Source organism: Scyliorhinus canicula, chromosome 8 (assembly GCF_902713615.1).
Source record: "Scyliorhinus canicula chromosome 8, sScyCan1.1, whole genome shotgun sequence".
NCBI lineage: Eukaryota > Metazoa > Chordata > Chondrichthyes > Carcharhiniformes > Scyliorhinidae > Scyliorhinus > Scyliorhinus canicula.
Window position 1 is genome coordinate 23,954,901 of NC_052153.1, and position 22,694 is coordinate 23,977,594.

At 45.9% G+C, this 22,694-nt stretch overlaps 1 protein-coding gene across 48 annotated transcripts in view; it reads right to left on the minus strand.

Annotated features, from left to right (window-relative positions):
- LOC119970160 (receptor-type tyrosine-protein phosphatase delta) overlaps positions 1-22,694 on the minus strand; it is a 2,903,826-nt gene that overhangs the window by 135,743 nt on the left and 2,745,389 nt on the right. For all 48 annotated transcript variants that reach the window (XM_038804286.1, XM_038804284.1, XM_038804281.1 and 45 more), the window contains 2 exons: positions 15,910-16,166; positions 1,744-1,834 (listed from right to left, as the gene is read on the minus strand). In XM_038804286.1, the coding sequence (XP_038660214.1) occupies positions 1,744-1,834; positions 15,910-16,166 (348 nt within the window). The remainder of the gene's footprint in view (positions 1-1,743; positions 1,835-15,909; positions 16,167-22,694) is intronic.

Below are 22,694 nucleotides of genomic sequence, written 5' to 3' on the forward strand. Positions count from 1 at the left end.
CGGGAGGGCAGAGGGGGCTGTTCAGGTCAGGGAATGGCAGGAGTTGGGTCGGGTGGGTACGTTGGGTCTGAGGTCTCAAATTGTCTGGTCAGGGAGGGTGCACAGGTCAGGGAGGGTGTTCAGATCAGGGTTAGGTCGTGTCAGGAGTGCGTAGTCAGATCTAGCGGGTGGTCAGGTTGAGTTGGGGTGGTGATTGGTGGGAGGCGATGAAGGTGGGGGGACTGGGTTTGGTTGTGCTGGACTTTTCAGTTGCTAATATTTGAGAGTGACTTGGTATTAAACAGCATAATATTTTCAGGGCAAGTGCAGGTTAGTCCCACATATCAGGTCTAAGTCTCTGACACTGAACTCAATGTCAGAGTCATTCGCTTAGTGTCCTGGGCAGTGCAAATCAACCCACTAGAGTTTTAAATTTGTAAGTAATTACATACATTCATGGCAGGACCGCCACAGGATTCCTATGCGCAACACAGACAAGTCAAGATTTTGCTGCTCTGGAGATCAGAAGATCTGGGTCTATAATTTTATCCTGTTGGCAAGACTGGGAATGGGACATGTTAAAGTATGATATCCAGGAGTTTAGTTTCACAAGGTTAGGAGCAAATTTACAATCTTTATCTTTCCTTGGAAATGTTACCAATGGTCATTCACCCCTCTGGGGGATTGAAATAAGTTAAGGCAATGCTTTTTGATGCAAGTTATGCATCGTCTGCTGCAGGAACAGGGATCAACAAGTTTTCTGCCCCATTTCCTCGTGCTTTTTAAGACAGTAAATCACAGAATCCTGACAGTGCAGAAGGGGGCTGTGTGGCCCATCACGCCTGCAATGGCTCACACAATAAAACAGTTCAGCTAGTTCCATTCCCCCACCTCCTCTCCGTGACCCTGCACATTCCTCCTTTACAGGCAATTGCCGAATTCACGTTTGAATGCTTTGATTGAACCCATCTCCACCACACTCTCGGGCAGTCCATTCCGGACCCTAACCACTCGCTGTGTGAAAAATGCTTTTCCTCCTGTGGATTTTTCTTCTTTTGCAGTTACACTCAATCTGCTGTTTGCAATTACACTCATTCCCGACTCTTCCACGTTTCTCCCTATCTGCTCTTCCAGACCCCTCATGAATTTGGACAACTCTATCGAAGCTCCCCTCATCCTTCCCTTCCCCAAGGAAGATTTCCAAACTTCTCCGACCTAACATCGTGACTGAAAATTATGTCATGTTCTTTTGAATCATGTTCTTTATGATCGTCGCAGCATCTCTCATGCTTTTTTTTTAAATTTAAAATTTTTTAAATTTAGAGCACCCAATTATTTTTTTTGCCCAATTAAGGGGCAATTCAGCATGGCCAATCTACCTAACCTGCACACCTTTGGAATGTGGGGGTGAAACCCACGCAGACACGGGGAGAATGTGCTAACTCCAGTGACCCAGGGCCGGGATTCAAACCCTGGTCCTCAGTGGCGCAGTCCCGGTGCTGACCACTGCGCCACATGCCGCCCTGCATCTCCCATTCTTAATGAAATAAAGAAGAATCTGTTTGGTGAACCACAATATCCAATTTTTGCACAACTGGACCGCGGTTTACAAAGTGCTGCCAGCTCAATTTCTGGAACTTTTTCAGTAAATAGCAAGACACAAACAGAAGTTGCTGCACGCAAGCACACAATTAACTTGATTGCTGCAATTTTTTCCCCTTTCCTGTTATGAGCCACTTAATTGCATACCAGCTGCACACGTACCTCCTCCAAATCCATTTCATCAGGACTGTCCCAGGGCTTGACAAATTTTCCACGGGATTTCTTCAAAGGCACAACAATTATATAGTAGCCTCTGTTTAAAAAATAAAGGTAATTGATAATAATGTCAAAAATATCAACTAATTTAACAATTTTCTTAAACAAGCTATCATCCAAAAATGAGGATATTCAGTACACATGGACAGTACCCCTATCCCAGTTTCAACCTGACTCTTTGGAAGCTCAACATTCCCAGTTGGCCTGAATTGAGCTTTCAATACTGGGGATGAGATGTATTTTTGACAGAACAAGCAAATGTATTGGCCGCCTATTTCGCCCCCTGGCTCCCACAATCTCTTTTTCTGCTAAAATCAACGAGGATGAAAAACAGATGACCAATTTGATACAACCCATTTTACAAATCCTCCGAGAATAATTTCAACAATGTCACCCAATATCTCCATCATCATCAATACCTCCACCACTGTAGTTGTCCGTTTCGTCCCCACTTCAGCCTTCTGGCTGAAGGTACGATGATCCACGTCTTATTCACATCGAGGCCTGACCACTCTCCTGGCCATCTCCCATCCTTCACTCCCTTTCAGAACTGCCGGTATCCTATCCTGCACTATCACCTCTGTCCAACTCACCTACATGGGCTTCAACACCTCAAAATTAAAATTCCCATTCACATTTTTAAATTCACGTCTGCCTCATTCCGCCCTAAGCTCCTCCAGTTTTACAACACCACCAAAACCGTGAGCATGAGATCTCTTACCTTTGGCCCGCCAATGGTGGCAACACATTAAAAAAAAAAAATTTGGAGTACCCCATTCTTTTTTTCCCCCTATTAAGGGGCAATTTAGCGTGGCCAATGCACCTACCCTGCACATCTTTTTGGGTTGGCCCATGCAGAACATAGAACATAGAACAGTACAGTGTGCTCCATGTGCCTATTCAATAACCGCTTGAAAGTTCCTAAAGTGTCCGACTCCACTATCACAGCAGGCAGTCCATTCCACACCCTAACAACTCTCTGAGTAAAGAACCTACCTCGGACATCCCTCCTATATCTCCCAGCCTTAACCTTATAGTTATGCCCCCTTGTAACACCTACATCCACACTTGGGGAGAATGTGCAAACTCCACACGGACAGTGACCTGGGACCAGGATCGAACCCAGGTCCTCGGCGCCATGAGGCAGCAGCGCTAACCACTGTGCTGCCCTGTGCCTTTTTTTTTTACCAAGACCCCGCACTCTGAATTTTCCCCCCAAAGGCTCTCCTATTTAACAGCCTCCTTTCCAACCCACCTCTTTGACCAGGTTTTCTGTCACCTCCCCTCGCAGCTCTTTTTATTTTTGCTTCATGTTTTTTATCCTCCATTGTGTCTATGTGAAGCAGCTTGGGACATTTTAACATGCTAACGGTGCTACATTAAAAAAAGTTACGTTGTACATTTTATGCCATGTGTTACGACTTATTTCTTATTAGCCATTTGGTAACTGACAGTTAACGTCTCAAAATTTCAGTTGGCTCTCAGAGCACCTTTACTGCTCATTATGCAAGATGGAGTAAAATTATAGAGCTGTTTCGTTCAGTTGCAAGTCGTCTGTCAACTTTTATTAAAAGAAAAATAGCACTGCAAGTACACTTAACCTTTCTTCTCCCAGCAGCAAAGGTTCTGGGAAGATAATTCTTACTTTTCATATAAAACAGCCAGAGAAGTACAATCCTTATATTGTTGAGATAAAATACCAATGCAAGGACATTGTATTGAAACAGAAAAAAATATGTGTAGACATGCATATGACTCACAAGAGACAAATAACCAGGTAAACAGATTGGCTCTTTCCCACAAGTGGTTATTAATATTAAGTTATTTTTCCTCCACAATGATGCTGGCTACCTTTGCCACGACCTTCTGGGCTAGTGCGCGGTCAATTCCAGCCCCACGTGACCCAGAGTAACACCACAAGTCAAATAAAATGTTATTTTGAAATACCTGAGGACTTTGGCTGAACCCAATAAATTTCAGTCACCAGGTTTGTAACTTTAACACACAAATAACCTTTTATTATTTAACGGCAATGTAACTAAATTGACAAAAATATAAGTGACTACCTAATACCCCTTACCCAACACCACCCTCCACACTCCCCCACCACCACCACTTTCCAACTCACCCCACTCTACACACACATACAACATAAAGGGAGAGGAAGCATGGTAGCATGGTGGTTAGCATAAATGCTTCACAGCTCCAGGGTCCCAGGTTCGATTCCCGGCTGGGTCGCTGTCTGTGCGGAGTCTGCACGTCCTCCCCGTGTGTGCGTGGGTTTCCTCCGGGTGCTCCGGTTTCCTCCCACAGTCCAAAGATGTGCGGGTTAGGTGGATTGGCCATGCTAAATTGCCCGTAGTGTCCTAAAAAGTAAGGTTAAGGGGGGGTTGTTGGGTTACGGGTATAGGGTGGATACGTGGGTTTGAGTAGGGTGATCATGGCTCGGCACAACAGTTGTACTGCTGTACTGTTCTATGTTCTATGAAGGTGGAGAAGAAAGAAAAAATTATGATAGAGTAAATCAGATAAAAGGGGCTGGATTCTCCAATTCTGCGGCTAAGTGCCGACACCGGCGTTGGAACTGTGGCGTTTTACAACGCCAAAAGCAGCGCCGATTCCGGGACCATTGAGGGATTAGCATCGGCGCCAGGGAAAATTCTTGGCTCCCGTGCCAAAAACGGGCAGGGAACAGCCGGGTCCGTGGTCGCGTATGTGCAAGGCGCCGACCTGCAGCAGTCGCTCTGTAAAACGTTGCGCCGGCTGTGCAGGAGCCCGACCTGCTAAACACTGCGCACAGGACAACTCCTGACCACCCCCCACCAGCCCATTCAGCCCTCGCAGAACACTCCCCCGCCCGGAAGCACGGCTCCCAGCCGACTGTGGCGGCGCTGGACACAGTCTGCAGCCGCCATGCCGGGTTCCCAACCGCTCAGACCACACGTCAACCGCACAGTCGGGAACTCGGCCCATAGGGGGCAGAGCATAGGGGAGGGCTTTCAAGTGACGCGCCAAATCCGTGCCAGCGGAGTGTGGTGCATGACGCGATAGGTCATTTCGGAGGGGTCGGAGATTCGGAAACCGGTGTCAAACCGGCGTTACCCCTGATTTGGCCGTCGGAATGGATTCTCCGCCCAATCGCAGATTACGATATCAGCTTGGAGAATCCCACCCAAGATCTCTGATGCACTGGGATGTTTCCAGTTGAAGTCTTTCAAAAGTTCAAACTTTTGCTTCGATGCTTCTTCCTTCTAAGTGGGTTTTCTCCGACAAGTCTGTCTACTTTCTTTGTAGATTCAAGATCATTTCAACTATGTCGTAATGATGTGCCCGGCATTCACTGGTTTCAGAATAAAACAGCAGTCCTTTACTTCAGCAGTGAGAGAGAGAGAGAGAATCCCTTCTTCGCCCAGCTCTTTCAGGAACCAGTTACTGACTGTTGTCAGAAAGAACACAGTCCCTAGCCAACGCAGCCAATTGAATCAACTTCCTCCAAAGCTGGTTCTTAAGATTCCCTCAATGCCAACGAGCCTGTATTCTCCTCTCCAAAAACTAATCCTGGAACGCAATGTCCTGACCAGCAGGCTGCCTCAGCTTAAGTCCACTGCTCCAAATGTACATTCTGCTTATGAATAATAAAATAAACCCAATGAAATGGGAACAGAGGGGAATCTAAAGGAAGGACTCTAACACCTTGTGAAAGGGTGTTAGGCTGCACCGTACAATACCCATGGTAGTTATTGGTTTGCAAACAAAGCATCATTCTTCAATCCCTCCTTCAGCAATAGTCGTACCATTAAACAGGAGAACTAAATTCCTTACAATCCCGACACCATCAATGATCCAGACATTTTTGGAGAACATTGATTTGCGGTGAAGGCAAGATACATCATAGGTTCTAATTCTCTATACGGAGGCACTGCATGCGTTACACTGCTGTATCATTAGCCTTGACAAAACAGGACAAATTGCAACCACGTGTGAGCTTCCCAATAGAAATTAGTTGTGTGTCATGAAATGGCTGGATTTAAGTCATTAATACACATCAACCTCACTGTATCGATTTAAGGTTGGCAATTCATGTCTCGTGCACCCCCGATAATCATGTGCTTGTTGGTCCTGACATGCTACTCAACCTTGGTGGTCTTGAAAGGGAACAATGAAACGTTCATTGTTCCTGTCGGGTTTTTTTTCAAATTTATTGTGACAGTATTTTTATGCCAGCCACACTCCCGTTAGTTGCATCATGCACCTATCAGGATGGTAGAAGGGCTGGTTTAGCACACTAGGCTAAATAGCTGGCTTTTAAAGCCGACCAAGGCAGGCCAGCAGCGCGGGTTCAATTCCCGTACCAGCCTCCCTGAACAGGCGCCAGAATGTGGTGACTAGGGGCTTTTCACAGTAACTTAATTTGAAGCCTAATTGTGACAATTCATTTCATTTTCATAGAGGGTGATCCAGGCGAATTTTGGTATTTTTTAGTCTTATATTCCGATGAAGTTGTTCTACTCTTCCTGATCATGATATATCATTATTAAGGAATCTTTGTGCATTTTGTACACTTACCCATTGATTCTCAACACCAAAAAACATTGTCATCTACTACTGTCTCGTTAATTTTTGTTCTTATTTTTTCTTTCTGTTCCATTTTTCCCCATTGTCTCTCATTCAATTCCTTGTTTCCTCACTGTTTCTATCGCTAATTTGACTCTTCCTTATTTTCCTCACTGTCGATCGCTGTTTCTTCTCTAACCATTTGTTTCATTAGTGAAGGAGACAAACCATTGGGCATGGCATTCCCGAGGTTCCAGATGCAACGTTGACATCCCTGTGTCATTATTGTTTGAATGTTCCCACAGTTCTGAGCCACCAGCTCTCGGACCAAAGCAAACCGTATGAAGAAAGACAATGGACTTGTCTCGGTCGACATGGGTGTCGGGATGAGGCCATTGAATATCATGAGATTTGCAATGCTCGCAACGTCTCGCGAGATTCAATCAAACCTCACGAGGCATCGCAATCTGGAATAGGTGGTGCTGAGGGAACTGAAGGCAGATCATGCAATTACATCATTGCTCCTTAATTCAGAAGTCAATGGCATTTGTAATGGCAGGACTTTTAGCAACCAAGTCTATTGAAAACGTATGATATATACATAAGTGTACTCTATCCTTAAAACTCAAATTACATTACTAGTAGATTTCCTAGGGCATTGCCTTATTTAGAATAAGTGAACTTCCCTGTAAAATAATTATCCAGTAAAGAAAACCAAGGGTATTTATTAGGAGTGGTTTCCTTCCAAAATGCTAAACAAAATGAAAGTGGCAGCAATTTAATAAAGTCGGGTTGGTGAAAACTACATTCAGTAATTTCAAAAAATAGTGTAAGGTGGTTATGTGACTCCCTGTTTAATCAAATGAGTTTGTTCAATTCATTAAAAATAACTTATCTAAATATAGCCATGATCAGGAAGTGGGTGGTGGGGAAGGGGTCGGCATGGGAGCGTATGGAGGTGGCTTCATGCAAGGGCACCAGTTTGGGGGCGTTGGTAACTGTGCTTCTGCCATTCCCACCGGCACGGTACTCCTCCAGCCCCATGGTAGTGGCGGCCCTGAGAGTCTGGGGCAATGGAGGAGACATGTGGGAACAGGGGTAGCATCGGTCTGGTCCCCAATCTGTAATAATCACCAGTTTGCCCCGTGAAGTATGGCTGGGGAGGTTGGGATATGGCGGAGAGCGGGATTGAGAGGATGGGGGATATGTTTATAGGGGGGGCATTCCTAGTATGAGGGCACTGGAGGAGAAGTTTGGGTTGGCGAGGGGAAACAAATTCAGGTATCTGCAGGTGAGGGACTTCCTACGTAAACAGGTGTCAACCTTCCCGCTCCTACTGCTAAGGGGGATTCAGGACAGGGTAGTTTCCAGAGAGTGGATAGGAGAAGGGAGTGTCTAGGACATTTACAAGGAACTTATGGGGTCAGAGGAGACACAGACCGAGGAGCTGAAGCGCAAGTGGGAGGAGAGACAGAGGATGGTCTATGGGCAGACACATTTGAGTAGAGTCAACGTGTCCGCAAAATGTGCCAGGCTCAGCCTGATACAATTTAAGGTCGTTCACCGGGCTGACGTGACAGTGGCCCTGATGAGCAAATTCTTTGGGGTGGAGGGCAGGTGTGTAAAAATGTGCGGGAGGACCAGCGAACCATGTCCACATGTTCTGGGCATGTCCGAAGCTCAGGGGATTTTGGCAGGGGTTTGCAGATGTCATATCCACGATGTCAAAAACAACGGTAGCACCGAGTCCAGAGGTGGCGATTTTCGGGGTGTCGGAAGACCCGGGAATCCAGGAGGAAAAAGAGGCTGACGTTCTGGTGTTTGCTTCCCTGGTAGCCTGGAGACGGATACTATCAGCTGGGAGGGTCTCAAAGTCCCCAAAGTCGGAGACCTGGATATTGGAGGTGGCTAGCTTTCTCTGTTTAGAGAAAATCAAGTTCGCCTTGAGAGGGTCAATGTTAGGGTTCACCCGGAGGTGGCAACCGTTCGTCGACTTCTTCGCGGAAAATTAATCATCAGCAGAAATGGGGGGGAGGGCTTAGTTTAGTTTAGAGTAGGGGGTCAATAAAGGTGGGACCTGTGAGGGAGGGAGACGGCTTTTGCACTATGTTTATAGTTTCATGTACATTGTTTATTGTGTTGTTGTTATAATACCAAAAAATACCTCAATAAGAGGTGGGCAGCACGGTAGCATGGTGGTTAGCATAAATGCTTCACAGCTCCAGGGTCCCAGGTTCGATTCCCGGCTGGGTCACTGTCTGTGTGGAGTCTGCACGTCCTCCCCGTGTGTGCGTGGGTTTCCTCCGGATGCTCCGGTTTCCTCCCACAGTCCAAAGATGTGCGGGTTAGGTGGATTGGCCACGCTAAATTGCCCGTAGTGCAAGGTTAATGGGGGGATTGTTGGGTTACGGGTATAGGGTGGATACGTGGGTTTGAGTAGGGTGATCATTGCTCGGCACAACATCGAGGGCCGAAGGGCCTGTTCTGTGCTGTACTGTTCTATGTTTATTTAAAAATAAATAACTATCTAATAGAATGCAGGTGTCCCAAAATGCATTCCTTAAGTCAGGGTTTCCAAAACTTTCCAGCCATGGAATCCTTTTGACCTCCCAAGAGTAGTGATGTAAGCCTTAAGAACCATTTTTAATATATTGAAGAATTAAAGAAGTGACTATTTTGTTACGATCCCAGTTGATGTTATAGCTGGACAGGAATTGAGACCCTGGCTCAGAACATTTACTTTTTCTTAATAAAATGAACTGAAATTGAAAATTGCTTATTGTCACAAGTCGGCTTCAAATGAAGTTACTGTGAAAAGCCCTTAGTCGCCACATTCCGGCGCCTGTTTGGGGAGGCTGGTACGGGAATTGAACTGTGCTGCTGGCCTGCCTTGGTCTGCTTTCAAAGCCAGCGATTTAGCCCTGTGCTAAACCGGCCCAAATAAACCGTGGAGTAACAGAGTAATAGGACTGCTAATTAACAACAAAGAATAATCTTCTATTAAACATGAAGAGTTGGATTATTATACAATACTCCTTTACTCCCACCTTAACTTAACAAATACACACATATTTTAAGATTAACACGGATTACAAATTACATCTTAAACTACAATGGTCCAATTCACACAGAAAGTTGCTTATGAGCACAGACGATGACTGTGGTAAGACACACTCCTCTCTGAACCCAAGTGAATGTTTGTGGATTACTTGTCAAAATCCCCCCAGATGAATTTTATAATGCAAGCTCCCTTGTTTCACTGAACTCTGGCTTCCACCCGAATGATTTAAAATTCCGCCTTCAAAATTCACACTTTCAAACTTTCTTTAAAATTATTCTTTCCGTCCGCTGCTTACAGGTTTTGCTTTCAGGTTTCATACCCCTCCCTTCAGGTTTCCTTCGTCTTAAAGGCTTTTACACAAACTCTGAGGTCCAATCACCAATTTCCACAATTACTTCACATAATATCTCCAAAACTGTAGTAATTTCTCACAAACCTTAGCAATACCTTGGCACTACTGCAGATTGTTTTCTGGCCCCTCACAATCCGATGCCTTTTCAACTCTCTGTGACTTTACTGAACAGTAATCTGTTCTGGTTCCCAGTTTCCTCAGTTCTGTTAACTCCAGACTTCTTGGAAACGTCTCTTAATTTTTCTCGTTTCCTTAACTACCCAGACTTTATATTTACGACATTTGGTCTCTTAACCATTACTCCATTGTATGGCTTTTCTTCTAGCAGTGCTGAGTAGGATGCTCCTTCTTTAGCCTTCTAAAAGCAACAGGTTCTGGCAGAGCTGTTGGGAGCTGCCTTTCCTCCGACAACCTATCTCCAACTGCAATCAAATTAACTAAATTGAAACATAAAAGCGTCTCTACCTTACAAGGCCCCAGTTGCTAAGCAACCACTGCTGGTTTATTTACTCTTCATGTCATAGCCCTCTCTAAGCACAATGGAATCACAGTTACAATTGAAACCACCCCCACATATAAAAAAAAATGTCTGGCATGAATGTAACTATAGGTTTAACCTTTCGAGGCACCAAAATATTAAATTAAACCCACTTAAAACTATACCTTATTTCTAATGTTCACCAAGACACATATAAATACCTTAAAACTACCTTTGTTTTCCTAACAATTGTGGAAGTGATACAAACGTACAAAAACAAACTTAAACAATATTTATATGAATTATATGTATAAATTAATTACAATAAAAATGTTCTTATTCAACAAATACTTCCAAGCCTTAACTACTTTTTGACATTTCTAATGGGAGCACCCAAAGACACACTCTCTCACCGACTCACACTCCCTCACCCACATGCGCTTTCACCCACACCCACTCTCACTCACAACTGCACCTCTCGGACCCCCCGGCGCCCGTCACTCTCAGGCAAGTCCATCACTGGCCTTCTTTGAACCTGCCCCCACACCCCTCTACCTCATTCCCTCTCTTGACCCCAGCCCAGCCCCCTCTTCCAGCCCTGCTTCTCTCTCAGGCCCCGCAGCACCGGCCTCTCACCCACCTGAGTTTAAACTAAATAATTTTTTCCAGCGCGTACAATCAGAGGTCGGCTTCCCAGTTCTCAGGCCGCTGATAGGCTGATTTGTGCACCAATCGGTAGCCAACAAAGTGAAACAACTGCCTTCGATTGGGTGAGCTGCAAGGAAAGCTATTTAAAACATTTTAAATGGTTGAACCCCTGGAGGGGCTCCGTGGAACCTAGTTTGAGAAACCCAGATATAAGTAAAGGATTGAAACAGCGCTCTGACTAATATTCATTAAAATCAAGTGGAGGAAATTGAAAATGTAATGCATAAAATTAGGAGATTGAGCAGTAATTCCAAAATTTATTGAATAACTATAAAATATAATAGAAAGAACTCAAAAACTAATATTAGAAATAATACCAGGAACTTGAAATAAAAATGAGTATTTAATGGAGAATTAGTCTTGATTGAATTATGCATTGCGAACATTAATCACAGCAGATAAAAATTAACTAGAATGAAAAGAGGGAAGAAAGGACAGGGATCCACAAAGTTGAACCATGTGGATAGGACAACAGTCAGACCAGAACTTGAATTTTAGAGGACGTCCAGGCCAGGGGAAAGTGGGGGGGTTACACCAGTGAACCTCAGGAGCTGAGTGACCCTGGCGGAACACAAATTGAACACCAGTGTGCAGGTTAGTGCTGAGTAATAACGTTGATAGCACTGTTAATGACTCCTTTCATCACTTTGCTGATGATGGGCAGCACGATGGCACAGTGGTTAGCACTGCTGCCTCACAGCGCCATGGACCCGGGTTCAATTCCGGCCTTCAGTCACTCTGTGTGGGGTTTGCACGTTCTCCCCATGTCTGCATGGGATTCCTCTGGGTATTCCGGTTTCCTCGCACAATCCCAAGATGTGTGTGTCAGGGGAATTGGCCGTGATACATTGCCCCTTGGTGTCCAGGGATGTGCATGTTAGGTTACGGGATTACGAGGATAGGAGGGAGTGTGCATGGGTAGAGTGCTTCTTCGAAGGGTTGGTGGATATTCGATAGACCGAATGACCTCCTTCTGCACTTGTAGGGATTCTATGATGGATAGTAGTCTGATAAGGCTATAATTTGTTTAGTTGCATTTGTCCGGTTTCTTGTGTTTAGGACACACCCGCGCAATTTTCCATATTGCCGGATAAATGCCAGTGCTGTAGCTGTACTGGAAAAGCTTGGCTAGTAGTGCAGCAAGTTCTGGATTACAAGTCTTCAGTACTATTGCTGGAATATTGTCAGGGCCCATAGCCTTTGCAGCATCCAGTGCCTTCAACTGTTTCTTGATATGGTGTGGCATGAATCATATTCGGTGAAGACTGTCATCTGTGATGCTGGGGTCCTCCAGAGGAGACCGAGATGGATCATCCACTCGGCACTTCTGGCTGAAGATGTGCTGATCTCCTCCAGCATTGAGGATGGGGATATTTGTGGAGCCTCCTTCTCCAGTGAGTTAATTGTCCACCACCATTCACGGCTGCATGTGGCAGGCTTGCAGAACGTTGATCATTATGGAATTGCTGAGTTCTGTCTATTACTTGCTGCTTATGCTATTTGGCACACAGGTAGTCCTGTGTTGTAGCTTCACCAGGTTGACACTTCATTTTTCGGTATGCCTAATTTTGCTCCTAGCATGCTCTCCTGCACTCTTTATTGAATAAGGGTTGACCCCCTGGCTTGGTGCTGATAGTAGAGTGGGGGATATGCCAGGCCATGAGCTTGCAGAGTGTGGTTGAGTACAATTATGTTGCTGTTGATGGCGCACAGCACCTCATGGATGCCCAGTCTTGAGTTGCTGGATCTGTTCAAAATCTATCCCATTTAGCATGCTGGTGGTGCTGCACATCGCGACGGACGGCATCCTCAAAGTGAAGATGGGACTTTGTCTCCACAAGGTCTGTGCAGTGGTCATTTCTACTGTCATTGACATATCGATCTATAGCAGGTAGGTTGGTGAGGATGACGTCAAGTATGTTTTTCCTTCTTGTTGGTTTCCTCAGTCACTGCTGCAGTCCCAGGATAGCAGCTATGCCCTTTAGGACCCAGCCAGCTCAGTTAGTAGTAGAGCTCCCGAGCCACTCTTGGTGATAGACATTGAAATCCACACCCAGAATATATTCTGCACCCTTGCCACCCTCAGTTCTTCAGCCAAGCATTTTTAAAAATACATTCATGAGATGTGGGCGTTGCAGGCCGTGCCAACATTTATTGCCCATCCCTACTTGCCCTTGAGGCAGTTAAGAGTTGCTTTGGGCCTGGAGTCAGATTGTTATGGGCCAGGGTTTAGAAAACTCCAATGTATATCATGGAGTCCACATGACATCCAACTGTTTAGCGATTTTGGTTACAATGAGCACAAGGGCCTGCCTTTCAGGTGTTAATCAATAGACGCTTTAAGCACTTTTAATCTAAAACAAAGTTTATTCTACGAATTTAGTTAACATTTTTATAAACACGCACAGGAAGCATTTTTATCAACTACCAACATAAATACCCCACACAGCTACAGTACTCTATGTATAACTCTTAATAAATTTCCCAAAACTGTTTCAATTTAATAACAACATCCCATAAACCAGAAAACCCTTTTACCAAAACAGGAGATTTGACTTCGTTCCAGAAAACCGTTATCACTTTAAGTTATCAAGACATCTGGAGACAGCTTTTAAACTGAAGGTAGAGAGAGAAACTTCAAGATACTTGTCTGGCTGAATACAGCAGCCAAATGTGAAAATGAAAGCAAAAAAACGCAGAGCCACAAAACAGCTCCCAGCTCAAAAATGAAAGTAAAACCCAGGGCCACAGCCCAGCTCCACACACACAATGACATCACTGAAGCCATGTGATAAGACAAAACATTTCTTAAAGGGTCACTCCCATGACAACATGTAGGCCAGACCAGATCAAGACGGCAGATTTCCTTCCCTAAAGGACATTAGTGTACCAGATGGGTTTTTCCGACAATCAACAATGGTTTCATGGTCATCAACAGACTTTTAATTTCAGATTTTTATTGAATTCAAACTTCACCATCTGCAGAGGCGGGATTTGAATTTGGATCCCCAGCAATACTCTGGGTCTCTGGTTTACTAGCCCAGTGACAATACCACTATGCCACTGCCTCCCTTGGTGTTCAACGTGTAGGAGTACTGATTCATCAGCTGAGGGGGATGATAATGAGCAAGTTGTTTCCTTGCTCATGTTTAAACTGAAGCCATGAGACTTCATGGGGTCCAGTGTCGATGTTGTGGACAACTTCCTCCCTCTCACCCTTCCTCCTGCCGCCCCTGTTGGGTCGGTATTGCTGGTGACCGTGGTGTCCGAGACATTGTTGTAAGGTATGATTTTGTGAGTATGATTACGTCAGGCTGTTGCTTGACTAGCCTGTCAGGCAGCTCTCCCAGCTTTAGCACAAGCCCTCTGATAGTAATAAGGAGGACTTTGCAGGGTCGGGTTTGCCGTTGTTCTTTCTGTTGCCTGGATAGATGCCGGGTGGTCTGCCCGGTTTCATTCCTTTTTTGTGTTTTCAGGGTGGTTGAATACAAATGAGTGGCTTGCTAGGCCATTTCAGAGGGCATTTACAAGCCAACCAGATTGCTGTGGGTCTAGAGTCACATGTAGGCCAGACCAGGTAAGGATGGCAGATTTTGTTCCCTCAAGGACATTAGTTAACCAAATAGGTTTTTAACGACAATCGACAATGGTTTCATGGTCATCATTAGACTTTTAATTCCAGATATTGAGTTGAATTCCACCACCTGCTATGGTGGGATTTGAACACAGATCCTGAAATCATTAGCCTGGGTCTCTGGGTTACTAGTCCAGGGAAAATACCACTGCGCCAACACCTCCCTGGGTGAGGGGGTGAGGGAGTGGATGAGTCTGAGGGTGTGGTGATGAGGGAGTGTGCGTGAGTGGGTGCTCCTATTAAAACTAACAAACAACTGAGATTTGGAAGCATTTGTTGAATAACAACATTTTAACTATAATGAAGGTATACGTATAGGACATAGAAAAATCTTTTAAGTTTGTTTTTGTATGATTGCACCTATTGTACAGTAATAATCATTTTTTGTGGTTTAATTCTTCAATATATTAAAAATGTTTTTTAGGGATTCGCAAAGTCAGACCAGGTTTTGAAGGAGTCATGGTTCACAGCCCCTTACATCAGTCGTGAACACTACTGTGCTTGAGGGGGCTTTTTAAAAAATAAATTCAAAAGGTCCCCCTCACTCCCCCATGTCGAGTTTCAGGCCCCGCCCACATCTTACGTCTGCACATGCCTCCATGGCAAGCTCTGCCCTTCCATCTACCCCCTATTTCTCCTCATGCTTCCTATGCCAGGCTCTGGAACGTCAATGTCCATTGACCCATTTTACACTCTCTAGAACCAGTGAACATCACAGTGTAAATAAAGTGCTTTGTACAAAAATGAGTTTGAAAAACGTAATCTTTTGATCACTCTGCTTGAAAAACAGCCTGCACAAGTTGATACAAGTGTCAATCATCCAGGCCCTTTGAAGTTTCAACAACTAAAAAGCCTTGAAAGTACTTATTTATGTCAACAGAGTGAAATTGACTGCAGAGATCAGAAAGCCTGAACTGTCAAGCAATTTTCCCTCCAGGGAGTAGGTGTTCCGTTATTCTAACAGATCTCTGGGTTCTCAGCCAGGCCTCAGTATGTACATCAACCCGAGGTAGTTTTGGATTCAGCCAACCAACTCCTTTGCACTTAATAGCTAGATGTGAGACGGTAAATAAAGATCTGACAGTCACTTAATTTCAGTAATGAGGAAAATAAAGTCAGTGGCAACAGTAAAATGGCTTCAAATTATTGTTGGAAAAAGCCAACCGAGTGCACAGGATGCTATTTTCCCCAAGGAGCAATGAAAATCCTGTTCACTTTTAAATTGTTAAACACAACTGAAGGAAAATATGGGGAAAAGGTATAATCTCAGAGAAGAGACTTGAGCAGAGCTCCAGACTACTGATTAATGAGCAACTGTTGCTTACTTCACTGGGGCTGGTGGTGTTGGCACTTCAGACAGCTCAACGGTTAACATTCCATCCGAGTTGGTTTTCTCAATCAGGACGGGCTTGGTGCGGAGCAGATCTGGCGCTGTGTGTGCTGAAACCACTTGCTGAAGTCCGCCAGCACTGTTTCCTCGATTGGTCAAAACAAATGAATAGGACGTATCGGGGTCTAAATTGGTGATTAGCTTCTGTGTAGCTCTCCCGTCCACTTCGATATGGTCATTATTGTAGATGATCTAATCAGTTAAAAAAAGGTCCATTAGTTCCTCGATAATCCATTGGTTACCATCAATTCAAAATAGCAAATCTTAATAGACAGATGAGCAGTCCTGATAAAAGGTTATCGACCTGCAACAACTCAGCTTGTCTCTCCACAGATCCTATCTGAGCCACCAAGTGCTTCTCGCATTTTCAGTTATTATTTCAGAAATCTAGCATCTTCAGTATCATGTTTTTGTAACAGCTGTGGTAATTTATTAAAGCCCAGGCTAATGATGATCACGGACCAGGATTAATGCTTATTTCAAAGTATCAGAACATGTTACATTATTAAAATTGAAACCTTTTGCAACAAGCATCTCAGTAGCATTCATTTGCTTTTTAATTATGTTTTTTTAAAAAATGCATTTCTGCTATAGAAATTGAACTCTGGTATTGTGCAGGATAACATGTCATACAATGACTCCAAGATAACAGAGGTGAAAGACTGGATGGATATAAAAAAAACTTTTAAATTACTTTCCTCAGACGACAAAATGCCTGATAGTTATGTTCAATCCTGTGGCTGGAAAGTTGGTGGGGGGGGGGGGGGCTGTAGCCAAATTAATGGAGCAAATCGTTATCAGAAATGGAGTGGGCATGGCCAAAACCAGAAGCTTGAATCTTCATTTAACATCAGACAGGACCAGTCGAAATGGCTTTGGGTAATTAAATAAATGAGGGTATAAGTAGGGGGTGTGAGTGCTGTAGATATTTTTCACAGTTCGTTGGAGATGGGTGATATCAGAGAACTGGAAAACAGCTAATCATTTCTCGCTTTTAAAGCTGAATTCAGTGAATTATTGGTTGGTCACCTTTTATATTTATACAGGAAAGATCACATTGGAGCCTCACCTACGGAGAGCAATCCAAAATCATTAAGTGAGAGACAGTAACAAGCTAATGTGGGTTCAAGAAAGGCAGTTCAATTCCTACAACATTTGTATAAATGGTAAAAGAGTGGTAAAAGGAGGAATGGGGATGATGAGGGAGGAGAAAGAGAATTCAAACATGAAGGCATAGCTGAGGTACTAAATAAATACTTTTACCAAGGAAGGTAATGCTACCCAGGCTAAGGTAAAAGAGGAGGCAATTCAGACTCTATAAGAGTTCCGAATTGAGGTAATTGATAGCTCAGCTGTACTTAACGTTGATAAGGCACCAGGACCGGATGAGGTACACCCGAGGATACTACAAGAAGTGACAGTTGGAATTGAGGAGGCACTGGCCATAATTTTTCAGTCTTCCTGAGACTCCGAGGTGCCAGAGGACTGGAGAACTGCAAACACCACACACCATTGTTCAAAAAAGGGGTTTAAGAATAAACCCAGCAAGACAGTCAGTTTGCCACTGGTGGTGGGGAACCTTCTAGAAACAATAATTCAGGACAAAGTTAATAGTCGCATGGACAAATGCTGGTTAATTAAGGAAAGCCAACATGGATTTCTTCAGAAAAAATCCGAATTAATTAGCCTGCTAGGTTTTCTTTGAACTGGTAACAGAGAGGGTTGATGAGGGCAGTGCTGTTGATGTGTTGTTCATGGACTTCCAAAGGATGCTTGTTACAGTGCCACACAACAGACCTGTGCCATGCAATAAAAGGGACAGTCGCAACAAAGATACAAAATTGGCTGAATGGCAGGACACAGCGATAGTAGATAGGGCAAAAATGTACCCACTCGTGATAGGATCAAGAACATGGAGGCACAGATTTAAAGTAATTAGTAAAAGAAGCAATAGTAATTTGAGGAAAAGCCTTTCCAGGCAGCAAGTGGTTAGGGCCTGGAATTCACTGACTGAGATCGTGGTGGAGGCAGATTCAATTGAAGCACACGAAAGAGAATTAGACTGCTATGTGGACAGCTTATGCAGGTTTACGGGGAGAAGGAAGAAGGATGCAGCTAGGTGAGTTGTTCATTTGGAAAGCCGGTGCAGACACAATGGGCCAAATGGCCTCCTTTGTGCTGTAAGAATTCTGTGATTCTGTTTTCCTTCTGTAAAAATGTAACAAGAGAATGTGAAATGAGAGACTGTGATAAACACTGCACAAGTTGAGGTATTTTCAGGCGCGCGGTTGGAGCAGTCGCGCTGGAGAGGGGCTCCCCGCCATTGGCGGCATTTTGGCGTTTTCTGGGGGTTCCCCCGTGGTTTCGCCGCTCGCAATTTCTTCGGCCGTTGGGGCCTGAGGGTCGGGCAGGTTTGGAGCTGGTGGGGACCCCCATGAACGGAGGAGCAGGGGCATCCAACCCGAAGCAAGTGGCGGTGGAGGAGCGTGGCCTGAGGTGAGGCCTGAATCCAGCACAGATGTAGAGGGGGAGCAGCACACACTGGTGCCCCCCCCACCCCATGCTGAAAATGAATGTTTGGGATGTTTGAAGTCCGGTCCCAGGAGAAGAGATGTTTTAAACTTCAATTTTTGAAAAATATTTCTTTTGTTTATTTATTTTATTATTTAATTATTTATCTTGACATTGAAGAAAGGAGAAAAATACTAAGTGGTTAAGAGATGCCAAAAACAGCTGTGAAGGGAGGAAACGTGGGTTCGCCGCCAAAGGAGAGGACCAGTAAAAGCGCTGACAAGATGGCGGTTGACAGACCGCGTGGTGGGGCCGCACTACTTACAGTGGAAAGGATGACCAAGGTGATGGCTGTGGAGCTGGAGAAGCAGTTTGTGAGGCACATGGAGGCGTTGAGGAAGGAGATGGCAGTCGCACTGAAATCATTGGTGGAGGAGGCAATCACCCCGGTAAGGGTGGATGTAGCAAATACATCGGCCGAGGTGAGAGAACCGGATGAAAAGATGAAGGAAGTGGAGGAGGCCATGGCGCAGCACAGTGACAAGGTCACCTTGATGGGAGACGAACTACAAAGGGTGGTGAAGGTCAACAGAGGACTCCGAGCAAAGCTTGAGGACTTGGAGAACCGCTCGAGGTGGCAAAATCTGAGAATTGTGGGCTTGCCTGAAGGGGAAGAAGGCTCAAGGCCAACTGAGTACTTTGCTAAGAGGCTGGCGGAGTTGATGGGGGAGGGTGAAGACCCCTCCTGTATGAACTGGACCAAGCTCATAGGTCGTTAAGGCCGAAATGAGATCAATGAGCCGCCGTGAGCAATAATTATCTGCTTCCATAAATACCACATGAAGGAGAAGGTGTTAAACTGGGTGAAGCAGAAGCGGGAGGTGCAGTGGGATTGTGCTAGAGTTCGAATTTACCAGGACTTGACGGCGTGGTTGGCAAAGAGACATGCGGTGTTGAGCCGAGTGAAGGCGGCACTGTATAACAATGGACTGCGATTTGGTATGGTATACTCGGCAAAGCTGAGGGTGACGGACAATGCCAAAGATTTTTCTTTTGAAACGGTGGAGGCGGCTGAGGTGTTCATGAAGGCAGAAGATCCCAGGTTCGATTCCGGCTTGGGGAGTGCGGAGTCTGTGCGGAGTCTGCACACCCTCCCCGTGTGTGCGTGGGTTTCCTCCGGATGCTCCGGTTTCCTCCCACAGTCCAAAGATGTGCGGGTTAGGTGGATTGGCCATGGTAAATTGCCCTTAGTGTCCAAAATTGCCCTTAGTGTTTGGTGGGGTTACTGAGTTATGGGGATAGGGTGGAGGTGTTGACCTTGGGTAGGGGGTAGGGTGCTCTTTGCAAGAGCCGGTGCAGACTCGATGGGCCGAATGGCCTCCTTCTGCACTGTAAATTCTATTTAAGTGTGTCAATAGGAGGAATACTGGAGCTGCTTCGGGTGTTTGGGTCTTTCTCAGGGTACAAATTAAATCTAGACAAGAGTGAATATTTGGTGTCTCGGCCAGAGGTGGGGGGGGGGATTGCCATTCCGTAAGGCAGGGACTCATTTTAGATACCTGGGAGTGCAGGTTGCTCGTGATTTCGGGGGGGAGGCTCCGTAGGTACAATATTTCTAGTTTGGTGGGGAGGTGGAAAGCTGATCTGGCAAGGTGGGATGGTCCTCCTCTGTCACTGTCAGTTCGGGTACAGGCGGTTGAAATGAATGTGCAGCCTTGATTCCTGTCTATTTTTAAATGCCTGCCGATTTTCCTGCCAAAGGCATTTTTTAAAGAGAGATTGAAGGGCTGATTACCTCGTTCATATGGGGAGGGAAGGTAGCCAGAATTAAAAATGTGCGACTACAGAGAGGAAGGCAGGCAGAGGATTTGGGTCTTCCGAACCTGATGTATTATTACTGGGCAGCGACTGTGGAAAAGGTACGGAGCTGGGTCAGAAGGGGTTGACTTCCAATGGGTCAGAATAGAGCAGAGTTTGGGTAGGGGGGTCAGGATTGAAGGCGCTAGCGACAGCACCACTCCCGACGGCCCCGGGGAGATACACAGGGAGTCCAGTAGTAATAGCTTAGTTGAGAATTTGGAGGCAGTTTTGACAGCACTTCGGATTGGGGGCAGGGTCAAGGGAAATGCCGATTCGGGGGAACCATAGATTTGAGCCAGGGAAGTGGGATGGAAGTTTTTAGAGCTGGGAGGAGAAAGGAATTAGGACACTAAAGGATTTGTTTCTTGACGGTCGTTTGGCAGGATTGAAGGAGCTGGGAGCGAAGTATGGGCTGGAGCAGGGGGAAATATTTAAATACATGCAGGTTTGAGACTTTGCCAGAAGGTAGATACTGAGATTCCCAGTAGAGCTGGCTTCCACATTGCTGGAGGAGGTGCTTATGACAGGGGGACTGGAGGAGTGGGTAGTATCGGCGGTTTACGGAGCTATTTTGGAGGAGGAGAAGGCACCGTTAGAAAGGATCAAGCCAAAGTGGGAGGACGAGTTGGGAGAGGATATGGAGGAGAGGTTCTGGTGTGAGGTGCTCCGGAGGGTGAACGCCTCCACCTCGTGTGCGAGGTTGGGGCTGATACAGCTGAAGGTGGTGTATAGAGCACACCTCACAAGGGTGAGGATGAGCCGGCTCTTTGAGGAGATAGAAGATGTATGTGAATGTTGCGGGGGGGATCCCCGCAAACCACATTCATATGTTTTGGTCCTGTCCAAAGCTGGAGGATTACTGGATGGAGGTGTTTAGGGTAATCTCTAAAGTTGTGCACGTGAAACTGGACCCGTGCCCTCGGGAGGCCATGGACGGAATTCTCCGCTCTCCACATGGCGTGGGAGAATCGTGGGAGGGCCTCCCAACATTTTTTACGCGCCCCTGGCTCCCCCAGTGGTTCTCCCCTCCCGGCTCGGAAAAATCAGCGCTCGCTGTTTTTCACGGCGAACGGCGATTCTCTGAGCCCAATAGACCGAGCGGCCGGCCCTTAATGCCCGTTTCACCACGGCAGCAACCACACCTGGTCGCTGCATTCATGAAACGGGCGCCAGATTCCCGTTTGAGGCATTTAGGGGTCCGATTGGCACGGGAGCACCACGACTGTGCTCGGGAGGGGACAGGCCCGCGATCGGTGCCCACCGATCGTCGGGCCAGCGTCCAAAACGGACGCACTCTTTCCCCTCCGCCGCCGGCAAGATCAAGCTGCCACGTCTTGCCAGGCGGCTGAGGAGAAAGATGGCCACCGCACATGCACGCGTTCGTACCGTCTGCGCGATGAAGTCATCTGCGCATGCGCAGGTTGGAACCGGCAACCTGCGCATGCGCGGATGACTTCACATTCTCGGCGTGACGAGGTTGCTGCCGAGATAGACGGAGGCCCGCTCCTAGCCCCCCGAGTGGGGGTGAATTAGGTGCGGGGAGCGGGTTCCGAGGCCGTCGTGAACCTCGGCCGAGTTCACGACGGCCTTCACGAACTCGGCCCCCTGCGGAGAATTCCACCCCATATTCGGGGTGTCGGGCCAGCCGACGTTGTAAACGGGCGCGGGGGCACATGTTGTAGCCTTCGCCTTTTCGATTGCCCAAAGGCGGATCCTGTTAGGGTGCAGATCAACCTCTCCACCCTGTGCTCTGGCGTGATGATCTGGAATTCTTGACGCTTGAAAGGGACAAATTTGAACTGAGGGGAAGGATGGAGGGGTTCTACAATTTATGGGCATTATTTATTATGCACTTTCGAGAATTGGATTACATGGAACATTAGGAGGGGGTTGGGTGGGGAGAAGGACTGTATGTGTTGATGGTGACTATGGGTGATTCCTGATTCCTTTTTGTCATTTGTTTATGTTAACATGCGGGCTAATATTTGGGGGTTTGGTGGGAGGATGGGATAGTTGTTATTGATATGGGGATTGACATTACATTCGTTACTGATTATTGTTTATTGTTGGGTGTAAATTTGGGAGAAAATGAGAAAAAGGAAGAGAATAAAAATTTTTTTTTAAAAAACACTGCACAAGTTGACTTCCAGTTAGCAGCTGAGAAGACAAGAATATTCTGCCCAGTTCAAAGGGTCAGGAAGGAAATTTGTAATTGCATAATGAGCTAGCTAGTAGCACTAAATGGGATAGCTAGCCGCAGCAACAGCTCAAACCAGAAAATTGCAACCTACGTCACCAACCTATCCTGAGGTCTTGGAGGCTCATATTTTATAATGAACAACCTGGAAG